The 13,565-nt window shown below is 38.5% G+C and overlaps 1 protein-coding gene across 1 annotated transcript in view; it reads left to right on the forward strand.

Moving 5' to 3' along the window:
- The first annotated feature begins 2,236 nt into the window (after nt 1-2,236).
- LOC150077735 (uncharacterized) overlaps nt 2,237-13,565 on the forward strand; it is a 45,267-nt gene continuing 33,938 nt past the window's right edge. Inside the window, exon 1 of the mRNA XM_090385232.1 lies at nt 2,237-2,485. Coding sequence (XP_090241358.1) covers nt 2,237-2,485 — 249 coding nt within the window. The remainder of the gene's footprint in view (nt 2,486-13,565) is intronic.

Consider the following 13,565-nt stretch of genomic DNA (forward strand, 5'->3'; position numbering starts at 1 on the left):
GGAAGGGGATGAATCAAATTGGACCACTTGATATCGATGGTTCAATTGTTGATGATCCTGCTCACATAGCTGACAAACTAAATGAGTATTTTGGATCTATTCACACATGAGGAATTTTATAGGGAAGTGGAGGACAGAAGCTTATTAAACTTGAACAGGAAGCTGAATGATTTTGTAAAACTGAGAGCAAAGTGAAGGAGAAATTGTTGAAGTTAAACATAAGAAAAGCACCTGGGGTGGTGGGATCTATCCAGTTACATTAAAGGAGGCGGAAAAGAAATAAGCAAACCCTTAATCATAATTATGAGAGCATCCTTGGACTGAGGGGGGGGGGTCACCCACGGACTGCAGATGTGCAAACATATCACCAGTTCACTAACGGAGATCAAAGGGTGACACCAGTAATTAATTGCACACCTGTTAGTTTAACTTCTGTTCGGGGAAAATAATCGGGTCATTGGTTAAAGAAGCATTACAGGATCAGACAGATATGACTGTAGTAATAATTCTCAGATATAGCATGGGTTTGTTAAGGGGAAGTCTTGTATGACCAATTTGATTGGATACTATGATTCACTCACAAAGGAACTGGACGCAAAAAAATAATTTTGATGTCATATACTTCGATTTCAGGAATGCTTTTCATATTATTGCACATGTGAGACTTCTGTACAAATTGGAGCAGAATGGCATTAAGGGCAAGTTGCTACAATGGATAAAAGAGTGGTTGAGTGGGAGAAGACAGAGAGTGATAATCAATGGACAGTTAAACAAGATCTAGAAACGTTAGGCAGATGGGCTGAGAAGTGGTAACTAAAGTTTAACATTGACAGATGAAAAGTACTGCATATGAGAAGCAGTAACCCCAGATTAACGTACCAGCTGTTTGGTACTACACTCGGGTAGTGGAGAATGAATAAGACCTGGGGGTAATTGTGCAGTCAGTTACGAAGTTTTCTGAGCAGTGCAAACAGGCAGCCAGAGCTGATCATGGGGTCTTGTCAATGATATACAGAAATTTTTTCTAGCAGGGATAAGGGGCCATTATCATTTTGTATAAGGCAACGGTCAAGCCACACCTTGAGTACTGCATACAGGTAGAACGAGTACAGAGAAGGGTAACAAGACATGTGAGGGTATTAAAGGGGGTGCCCTTACCGGGAAAGGCTTAAGTTCTTCGAATTGCAACGCCTGGAGATTGGGAACCTGTGAGGTGATATCAATGAAGTGTATAAGGCCTTGAATGATATGAGCAGGATCAATGCTGTTAATGCTGATCAATGTTTCCTCTTGCTGAGATTACGATCCTGAAGGGTCATAAACGCAAATTAAGGAAAGATAGTTGTAGAATAAAGGCGAGGAAATTTGCCTTTAGCCAGCGGGTAGTTGACGCTGGAACAACCTTCCATCTGTCGTTGTGAAATATGATAGCTTAAATTTCTTTTTGGCTGATGATGTACAAGACTGATTTTTTGCATCATATGCCTCTGCTAATTACTGAGTTTGGAAACTAGACACCTTCGAGGAAATCTGATTGAAGGTTTTCAGGCTTTAAATCGATTTTTTAAATTAAATTCTGGTTGCATCGCATTATTAATCTCTGTCTGTCAACATACATGGTGGATATAAAATTAAATTAGAAAGTGATACATGCATGATAGATGTGAGAAAATATGATTCTACCAGTGAGAAATCGATTGCTAGAACAAATTTCCAACTGGTGTTGTGGAAGTGGGTACTTTGAATAAATTTAAAGGATTTATCAAATTATCAGACCTTTTATATGGCTGTTGATGTATAAGCTTGCTTCCTTACATCATTGTATCACTATTAATAGCAAGCTGTGCAAATTTTCTCTCGATAAATTGACAAATGGCCCACACCGTACTTTGATTGCCCATGAAATTTAAGTTCATTGCCTGAGATTCTTAGGGTTTAAAATATGAATTATGTGAACGACCGTCGTATAATTTTGGCTAACCGTGTTCAGTTTAGGGAATCCATTGTCTGTTATAGACTTATGTGCGTTACCTTTAGTCTTTTTGATTTCACGAAAACCATCATATGTGCTCTTTAAGTATGAATTATATGAATGCTACGAATTTTGTCATGTCTTTCAATAGGAACCTGAAGTGATAGCAACACAAAAGGGATTCGTTATTGAAACGAAAGTAACCAACCTCAGAGTCTCTAAATTCGTCATACGCCTAGGATAACTGAAATAGAATCCAAAGAGATGGACTCAGAAAACGTCATAAAAAAGAATCCGGTGACAAAGGATGATTTAAACGAAATTACTGTAACGATGAGGCGAGATTCCGTGAGACCCAGAACTTCTATCAAGAAGTTGAGTACAGAAAACAATGCCCCACTGGTAATTGAAACTACGGGTCCCGTAATGCCGGACTGTACTCTCCGGAGAAGTGGAATAGAAAGAAGAGATTTACATCAGATGTCCTTTGGAGAATTTCGGGAGCGATTTCAGGTAAGCCAAATTCTTATTAACTTGCTAACCCCGTACACGAAAAGTTGATGAAACTTACGTTACCTTGAATAAAATTATTGTCTTTGGTACTATTCATCTTTTGTACAGTGTACTGAAAACAAAAGAAAGCAAGTGAATCGGGAAGCCTCACTCCATTGTTTACGAAACGGTATGCTTTACAGTTTTAAAAGGAAGTCAGCTGTATTGATAGATATCCATAATATACACTGAGTGGACAGAAATCATGGGATACATACCTAGTAACGGGTAGGCCCACCTTTCTCCCGGATAAGGGCAGTTACACGGAGAGGCATTGAATCCACTAGCTCACGAAAGCATTCCACAGGTTTTTCCATCCATGCTTGCTGCACCGCTGTCCATAATTCCTTCGTATTCCTGGATGAAGGATCCCAAGTTCGAACGGACCTTTCCACAGCATTCCAAAGATTCCCCACAGGATTCATATCCGGTGAACGGATAGGTCATTCCATGTTGGTAAAATCTGCGGAATGCTCTTAGAATCATGTTCTTGTCGCCAAGGATCTGTGAGGCATTGTCTTGCTGGAAGGGTCCATTGCCCTGTGGACGCAATAGACTCTTCCAGTAAGACAATGCCGTAACCTGGACCGTTCAGAGATGCGTCTAGACGTAACAGAGGTCCAAACGTGTACCAACTGAACACGCTCCAGACGATTACCGATTGTCAACCTGCCTGAACAGGTCCTTGTTGACATGACAAGTGCATAGCTTTGTCTGGTTTCGGCCAGATATGCACCCTGCCGTCCGCTCGAAATCCTGGAAACGGGACTCAACGGACCAGGAGACCCGTCTGCAATCATCCAAGGTTCGGTGCCGATGTTCTTTCGCCCAGTTGAGGCGTAGAGTCCTGTGTCGTGGTGATAGCAGTGGGACTTTGGTGAGTCGACAGCTTCCATAACCTATTGCGGCTAATGATCGCCTGATGTTCTTGATGGAGACGTTTCTGGCACCTCCCTCGTTGAAGTTGGCAGTGATTTGTGCCACTATCGCTTGTCTGGTTGACTGAAACAATGCGAGACAGACGTCGACGACCACGTTCATCCACCACTTTTCTCTGCCCACAGTGCTGCCCGCGATGAGTTCTTATTCCTAAAATGGCATGTTCCCGATACACTCTTGATACTGTCGAACGGGGATAGTGCAATTTCTGTACCACCTCCGAGATAGAGTGACCTATGCGTCGTGCACCTGCTATCATCCCTCTTTCAAAGTGGGTTAACTCACGACGTTTATCCGTAATGACATCGAATTACCGTCTACGCGAATGCAGTGTACTTATATACCTACCAAGCAGTGGGTTAATCCGCAAGCGAGAGGGGTGACAGTGTCCTGTTGCCCAGGAACCAGGTATTCCATGAATTCTGTCCTTTCAGTGTACTTAGCTAAGAGCGTGACACTTGACAATATTGTGTTATTCTTTAATGCAGGTTGTAACTTTCATAAGTACTTAGATCTCCTTTTTTGTAGAAGAGGCAAGCATAAAAATACAGGTCCCTTCAGGCGTATTGATCTCTCTTGAAGTAAGAATTCGGCGCTGTTTGGTAGCCACTGAAATATGCGATCCTAAGTCATCCTACCTATTTTCATTCAGAGTGTTCTCTTACCATTCTAGTATTGGAATTAAAAGCTGTTAAAGTAAACTGTTAAAGTAATTTTATGTAAGTTTCCCAAAGTGCTTTGCAAATTTTTTATCAGCCACAAGTCACCGTTTGACAGATTCATAAAAAAGGAAGGACTTATAATTGTTTGTCCATGAGTGGCTGTACACACTGTAATCGTTGAGAAGGTTTCCACCCAATAAGATTCTCATCACTCCAGTACCGGTATTAATATTTGTTCGTAGTTGCACTCAAAAGGAAGCATACTTCGTCATTGAAACGGATGTCTGAAATATTAGTAGAGTTCTGTACCTGCTTTGACAATAGCCACTCAGAAAATTCAAGTCTTGAACTATGGACAGGGATGAAATGTACGCCTTTTGAGCATTTTGCACAGGAGCAGTAACTATTGCTTCTTGAGCGACTTTTCCAACAGATTTACAAAGCTTGCTCATTCGTATAGCTAAAATAGCGGATAGATTTTTATGTGACAAAGTCTAGGGCGATTCTCCTTAAGGATATCGAAGCGTTGCTTCCAGCTTCCTTAAAACGTTTTGGTAGATATATAACGAATGCGTGGATTCGCTGTTGGAGATAGATATCATAGAATTCGTCCCAGACTTCATGCTGGCTTCTACTAACAGTATGCTGAAATTCCAGCTCGAGAAATGGGGTTTTTGTACTCTGTAGATTACGTTATATAAAAATTCTGTCATTCACTGGCCAAACTGTGTATAAAAACTTTTTTTACATCAATTGACTATTTACACACATTGCAAAAATAAAATCAAATGAAAATACTTTACATTATAAATGTTTCAGTTTCTATTTTCACCCTTATACCAATAATCATCAGTATGCTTTTCTTCCCAGGAAATCAACTATTTCAAATCTTACCTTGTTTTCACATTTCCTACAAACTAATTTGGACAAAGGAAATCAAATTGGTTCGCTTTCCTTGATATTTCACATGAATTTGACTCTGTCCACATCGATCTTTTGCTGTTCAAGATGTCATCTTATGGTCTACCATCCTCATTACTAGATTTGCTTGATTCACTGCTTAGAAATCGTACACTATCCGTAATAATTGATGGTACTTCATCAACTCTGTTTACTGTTTCGCAAGGTGTCCCTCAAGGCTCACCATTGGGTCCGCTCTTCTTTATTGTTTATACCAATGATCTGCCAACGTTATTTCGGCCTGTTAAGGTTAAGTGGCAACTCTATGCAGATGATATTAAACTTTACAAAGTTATTCGTTCTTCAACTGACAAAGATGAACTCCAGTCCTGTCTTGATTCCCTCTCACTCTGGCTCAATAAAAAATAACTTGTTTCTAAACCAGTTAAAATGTAAATTATGTCGCTTTCGCTCGAATCGTGTAGTTAGACCCTCCATCCTTACTGATTATTATATTGGAAACTCTTTAATTGCAAATACTGATACGTTTCAGGATCTAGGTGTCCAATTTCGATCTGACTTTATCCTTCTTCTCACGTTGATCACGTAATATCTCAGACTTCTAAATTTCTTTTTTTTAATTTTTTTTTATGTGAACCCCAAACACGAGAGGTGGATTAATCAAGCGTTCTTCCTCTATTTTCAAGAGTGACAAAGTTATAATTCTTCTCTACAAGCAGCTTATACTTCCCATTTTTGATTATTGTGATATTATTTGGTCCGCACAGATTGAGAGAACTCAAATTAAATTCATTAAATTCTTACGCTATAGAAATCGCATTGCCTTTCACCGTCGAAATTATGGAGTTCTTTTTGGTCGCTTTAGAATCGTTCCTCTTCCCTCCAGTCGACAACTCCACGGATCTCTCTTTGTCTACAATATCATACATTCTGTTATCGATTCTCCATCTCTTCTTGAACAAATACCTTTCGCTATACCCCATTTGAATTCTCGTTATAAAATTAATTTCTCACTGCCTGTTCTTAGTACTCATCACTTGCTTGAGAGTCCTCTGTTTCTTTCCTTCAGGTATTGAATAATTACAATATTGATTTTACTCTTAATACATCTATCTATAAGAATTTGCTCCTTACTTTGTAATCTTAATGTTAATTTTGTATATATTTTAATTCTAGTTTTGTATTTTCTGTAACTCTAGCGTTCTCACCTTTATTTAGGGTCTGTCCGCCCTGTGTGTGAGAAATGTGTGTATATAAATAAGTAAATAAATATTCTTGGATAATTTCATTTTTTGAATATTTCGCTCCTACAAGTGCTTGTGTAAAGTACAGTTGCGGTTCGGAACGTAAGTGTGTTCCAATTTATTGAACCTGAATTTATAGATATATAAGCTGAACCCTGTGAGATATTGGTTGATATTTTCTTTCAACGGAAATTTGATTGTAACGTACTGTTAAGTTGTTAAGTTGAGCGTATAGATTACGTTAAAGATCATGAAATGATGTAGCATTTCTTAAAGGGTAAAGGAGAGAAAAAAATAATGACATTAATCAGAGACATAGTAGAAGGAGAACGTGATAGCATATATTACTCTTCTAGATAATGTGTTAACAGATAATATTATAACGAATAAAATTCGAGGTAATAAGTTAATGTGTACAAAGAAAAAAAAATATTCTATTGGGAAACCTTGAGAGAAAATAGAACCCTGGTCTGTATCAGAAAAGGGAAGTAACAAAGATCTCGTGAATGAATCTGTAGTAAGTAGCGCTTCCTAAAGTTTCCAAAATTTCCAAATTTGGAAATTTTTGATTAGTAACAGAGATTACCAATAAGATAAAAGGAGAAAAGGAAAGAAGGGATGTGTCCGTCCGGGACTTCAGTAGGGTGGAAGTCAATTATTTTAAAGAATAATAAATAAATAAATAAAATATACGCGGCTGAAGGACTACAGTTGGCTATATCTAACCCGGGATGGTACAACAATTGACATATAGCCCACTAAAGAAAACGAATGTCAATAAGAATAAATAAAATACAGGGTCATCGGAAAAGGTCTCCGTGATTTCCCTTTTAATTATCTTCTGAAATATTTGATCGATTGCTGTGATCGCTGAATCACAGATGCCTTGAATGCGTATATACCATTAAAAAAATACTCCACGAGAAGGGTTCCAAGTTGGATGAATAGTGAAATTGCCACATTACTTGAGCAGAAAAAGGTGGCATGGAAAGGATACAGAGCAATAAAAAGTACTGAAGCCTATAACAGCTACAAGGTGATGTGTAATAGAGCCACAGAAAAGGTTCGACAGGCAAAGGCAGTTCATGAGGAATCACTAGCAAACAGAGCAAAGAGGGGGGATAAAGAATTCTTCACATATATAAATGCCAAGAAGAGCAGGACAAACCAGATTTTGGACCTTTAAGTAAGGGAAAGGGGATAGTAATAAATACACCAGCTGGCGTTGCAGATGAACTCAACAGTTATTTTGCATCGATATTTACAAATGAAAAGCCTTTTGTGGCAATGGGAAATTGTGGGAGCGAAGTTAAAAAATATGTAATTAATGATATTGAAATTTCGCAAGATTATTTAATGAAAAAACTTTCGAGTCTACAGACCAGTAAGGCTCCTGGAGTTAATGGAATATACTCTATAATCTTAAGGGAGGCGGCAAGCCAGTGCATTGAACCATTGAGGCTAATTATGCGAGCATCACTAGACTCTGGGGAGATTCCCTTGGATTGGAAAAGTGCAAATGTATCTCCCATACATAAGGGTGGCTCTAAAAGTGAAGTTGGAAATTATCGACCTGTCAGTCTGACTTCAGTAGTAGGGAAAATCATGGAGGCAATGATCAAGGGTGGAATTCAGGATCATTTGGATCGAATTGAAATTCTCAAGGATACTCAGCATGGTTTTGTAAAGGGGAAAATCATGTTTAACAAATCTGGTTCGCTATTTCTAAAGGGTCACTCACGAGCTGGATTTAGGGAATAATTTCGACATTGTTTATTTAGATTTTAGCAAAGCTTTTGACTCAGTCCCACATGAGCGGTTGCTTTATAAGCTGGAACAGGTTGGAATCAGTGGAAAAATCCTTAGATGGATAGAAGGATGGCTTCAGGGCAGGAGGCAGAGGGTTGTGATAAATGGCTATTCCTCAGATTGGGTTGATGTAAGAAGTGGGGTTCCCCAAGGATCAGTATTAGGACCACTGTTGTTTTTAATTTTCATAAACGACATTGATGAAGGGATAGAGGGCGTGATGTCTAAATTTGCAGATGATGTTAAAATTGGTAGAGTAGTTAATGATCACTGTCAAGCTGAGCTTCTTCAGAGAGACCTAGATAGACTTCAAGAATGGTCAGAAAAATGGCAGCTCTGCTTTAATTCAACAAAGCGTAAGGTATTTCCACTGGGAAACAGTAATCCCAAAATAACTTATTCACTTGGTGGAGTTCAACTAAACCCAGTACTGGAGGAAAGGGACTTGGGTGTTACGATACGGTCAGACATGAAATTCTCTGAGCATTGTAAACAGGTTGCAAGGAAGGCCCATGGTGTTCTATCGATGATCTATCGAACTTTTGCAAGTAGAGATAGGGACGTGATAATCCCATTATATAAGGCTTATGTTAGACCACACTTGGAATACTGTGTTCAAGTATGGAGACCGCACCTAAAGAAAGACATCGAGCTTCTTGAAAGGGTGAAAGAAGGGTAACTCGCCTGGTGAGATCGGCAAAAGGGCGTCCTTATGAAGAAAGACTTCGAATATGTGGGTTGCAGAGTTTGGAAAGTAGACACCTTAGAGGAGATTTGATTGAGGTGTTTAAGGCTCTGAGAGGCGTCAGTAAAATGAATGAGGACAAAATTTTCAAGATTATAAATGATGCTAGAACTAGGGGACATAAATTCAAGTTACGGGGGGAAATGTTTAGATTGGACGCAGGAAGTTTTATTTTATCCAGCGAGTTATAAATTACTGGAATAAGTTGCTTTCATGGGTGGTAGAGGCCGACAGTTTGGGGAAATTCAAAGGTCATCTGGACAGTACTTTCGGGTAAGGGAAGCGCATAGGATGATAGGTTTAATTTCCTTTTTTTTTATTAATTATTATTATTTAGTTATTTATTTATTTTTTATTTATTTATTTTTTTATTATTATTATTTTTTTGGCTGGTGCAGCATAAGCCATAGGCTTTCTTGCACCATGCGGCCGTTACTAATACTAATACTAATACTAGATTGTAGCAGCAAACAGTGTGGTAACGTTCTAGAATGTGTTGTGGTGCGCTGGATCGAAATCTGTCATAACAGTGCAACGTCAATACCGACGTACGTCGGTATTGACGTATGTCGGTATCGAAATTCAGCGTACCACAACACATACTGCGCTTTCTGTTGTACGGCCAACTTACTGACACTGACTGAGGCGGTGGCCGGAGGAGCCATTGTGCGCACACTCACGACGCAACCAAGGTCACTGTTGAGGTGTCAAATAAAACATAATGAGTTACCACACTGTTTGCTGATACGATCAAATATTTCCGAAGATAACTAAAAGGGAAATCACGGACACTTTTTTCGAGGACCCTGTATAAACGGGCGCCCACAGTGGAAATCCATATCCTGTTCTCCGAAGTATTCGTGCACGTTTCTGGCGCGGTGCGTTGTCATCCATAAAGTCGCCATCACCTTCGGGATAAAAGTGTAACATTCAGGGTGCAGTAGATCTGACACAAAATTCAGATACTCCCTGGATGACATTCGGCCTTCCAGCGGTATCAACAGATGCAGTCTATGGCAAGAAAACATTCCCTATGCCATGGTGCCACCTACAAGTTCCATATGCCAATGTGTCAACAAGCAGGGTCCATTGCTTTGTGAAGTTCCCGACACAATCTCTGCCTACTATGAGTGCAAAACAGAGTGCATCGTGATTCGTCTGACTTTCTTCCATTATTCCACTATCTAATGACGACGTTCTCAGCGCCAACGAAGCAAGCGGATTTTCTGTTTTCTCTGTTCAGTCGACTGCACAAGAAAAAAAACTGGTAGGAGACTGCCAATACTCAGTTTCTTGAATTCCTGTTCATGGTACTGATAGAAATAGGGCAGTTTTGGGTTTGGTCGAATTCAAATGTTAATTGCTACAAACTGGACAGCTATTTTTCTGTACAGTCCTCCTTAGAGTACGACGGCTTCGCTTTTGAAGTATTGTTTACGCCTTTGAAATGCGGAAGAACCGCTTGCTTTCCAGTCATTAAAATCCTTTGAGATGGGTGATTTCGAAAAACCAGTTATGACTTTCGTTGTCTTTATATTGAACATGGGGAAACAGCATTACCCACGCCGCAGTTTTATTGGCATATACTGTTATTTATTCACATTTATTTGCATTTCTTCTGTCGTAATACAAAGTTTCGTGTTTTTTTGGCCAATGTGGGTATGATGGATAGATAAGGTGAGTAGTGTTTTATTTTTTTGACTGATGCTGTATAAGTCTGGTTCCTTGCGTCATTTACCAGTACAGTACTACTATTGCTAAGAAAATTTATTTATATATGGACACAAATGTATAAAAAGATGTGCCCGCTAGAAGGAATCGTAAAAAATGAACACAGAAGTTTACTGCTGGACAATCGTTTCTGTTTCAAAACAAAATTGTTGGATAAAAAGTAAAAATAAAATTAAAAACAAAAGATGAAAAAATCATTGATAGTTTCTAATTGGCCCAGAAAATATGTGGTGCAACTAAACAGGTCCTATGAAATGTTTTTCTAAATTTAGAATAAATGACGCCAACGTGTTAATCAAACATTAATTTTTTATTTCAATTTGGCTTCTTGGCCAATCTTCGGTTCAGAACTATCAACACAAACGCCATTCTGCTGCAGGCACATCCTACTTTGCGCATACAGGGCAGTGCCACCTACCCTATTTTGATTATGAACCAATGATGACGTGTTATTGATCTTCAGTCATCAGAAATGATGTTTACATTTGACTAACAGATGTATGGCCAATAATATTCATAAAGGATGATTTGATTTTTTTAGATTATATACTAATGGGTCAATATTAATAAGTTCATTTTTTAATAGAGAGAATCGATAGACTTTAAATGTATTCCGGAATGGCTGGAAGAGATGTTGCCCACACCACCTAAGGTAAACCTCAGGAAATGGTCTACTTTTGATCCAATAAATTATCAAACAATCATTAAACGATATGCACCACCTCATTTAGTCTGCTTGAAACCGTGCAGATGGATACAGCAATGCCTAGTGGTACCTGCTGAAGAGGATAAGAATATAAGCAAGAAGATTTCTGTAAGCAACGTTTCAGTAAATATCGATACGAATAGCTATAAGCATAATCACATAAATATTAGTGCAAACAATTAAAAACTATATAAGCATACCGGTTTTGTTATTCTCTATCATGTTCACTACTTGTCACTCGTTTGGAGAGGTCTGGTTTATAGTACTGTCGTAGACCGGAAGAATTTCTAATGAGGCTTCTTCAATCGGGGCTTTAGTTAACCGATCTCAGAAGGAGGAAGTAGGGATTTCAGCTCGCATAACATTCGAAACAGATCGTGAACATACTCTGAACAGACAACGGCGCAATTTGGTATAAGTGGCTGATGCACCTAAAATCCTATAATAACCAGTTTTGTCTATGACTGTGCCCTATGGGGTTGAAAATGAATTGTGTTGCCCTTCTTTCACATTGCGTGCGTGGATTCGATTCCCACCGAATATTTATGAAATTTTCTCTCGAAATATTTGGTTTTTCATTCCGCGAAACAGATCAATGATTTAGCATACATGAAATTTAAAGAGACCATACACCAATACCTTCTCTCTTATGACCCTCATTCTAGCAACTTAACCCTTTATAGATATTCGCGAAACTAACAATCCTAAAATAAATGAAAAAATCTTAATTATGAAGGATTCAATAAGGACACATTCCTTTAGCTGTTTTTAAATTTGGTGTACAAAGGACAACGAATACAATTTACTCAAAACAATCCCACTAATTACATAAAATTGGCTTTGTTTCGGATTTCAATACTGAAATCCGTCTTCGGGCTTGGATTTTTGTATTTGGGAGAAATTCTAAAACCTGAGCATGAGAGACCAAACTGTATCATTGAGGGACCAAACCGTAACACGATGAGGAACTCTTCCTAACTCTGGCTGTAATTCCCCATTTATGCATGTACTTTAAAAAAAAAAATGTTTGAAAATGTATATAGCGGCTCGGAATTATAAGGGTTGAGTGTTTTGTGAAAGTCTTCATCTATGTTTTTGTTGTCTACCGGTTCTTTGAGTTTCTGCGTTGCCTTCTCTCGAATACTACAAGTTGGATCTTTTGGTACTGGTATATGAAGTTCCGCGTCTTCTAGGAAGTACCTGATTTTGGCAAAGTAATTGGAGCAGTAATTTGTTAATTATCACAAATATTAAGAATAATATATATTTACAAAATGTTAATGAATGCATAATTATCGATCCATAGCTTACCTAACATTATTTTTTTTTAAAGGAGGAACTTTGAGTTAATGATATTTGAATCACTTGATAATTGACATTTTTATTCTATCTCAATTCATTTTGGTATATTCTCATAGTCCACATCTATTTGTAGTATGCTCTTCAAGGTAGTCTCGGACACAGCGTGGCATCTCATAGCTTTTCTTATATTTACATAAACATTTGTAGATTGAAGGGTGTAAGGTCTTACATGCTTGTTCAATTTTTGTTCTGTCTAAAGAAATTTAACATCTTAAGGGCTGTCACCACTAACTCCTAGGATGCTGTAGACACGCCTGCTCCCATCTTTATAAAACTTTAATTCGGTCCCGCTTAGATTATGGATCACCTGTTAATGGGTCTGCAAGGAACAGTTCCTTGTTACGTCTAAATACTATTCAACATAGTGCCCCAATGATGGTCACGGGAGCCCTCAGAACATCTCCAGTCCACACTCTGTATATTGAGGAAAATGAACCCCCGCTGCACCTCAAACGAAAAACCTTATTATGTAACTATGCTGCAAAAGTTAAAAGTATTCCACCCCATCCCAGTTGGGAATACCTATTTGACATGCAATATGTAATTCTATACTGTAATAAACCTAATGGAAACCACCATGCGAGTTTTCGATTGCACGAGCTCTTGCTCAGATGGAATATTAACTTCCAGCATATCCTCGAAGACATTGCTCCTCCTGAACATTCCTAGATTCAATCCTCACCTCTTTATGATAATTTGTTTTTGATATGGAGAAAAGGCTCTTTGCCAAACAACAACTTTCAGCAGCTACATAAAGCCCACACCTTAGAAAACTCAGAGAAACCACATAATTTATACTGATGGCTCCAAAACAGATGAAGCTGTAGGTGCTGTAGCAATTTCTTCTGCCTTCTCAATGACTGCGTCTCTTCCTACGGAATGCAGTATCTATACCGCAAAATTCTTCAATAAAACTAGTCCT

Source organism: Mastigoproctus giganteus, chromosome 11 (genome assembly GCF_048544385.1).
Source record: "Mastigoproctus giganteus isolate SK-2022 chromosome 11, ASM4854438v1, whole genome shotgun sequence".
Lineage (NCBI taxonomy): Eukaryota > Metazoa > Arthropoda > Arachnida > Uropygi > Thelyphonidae > Mastigoproctus > Mastigoproctus giganteus.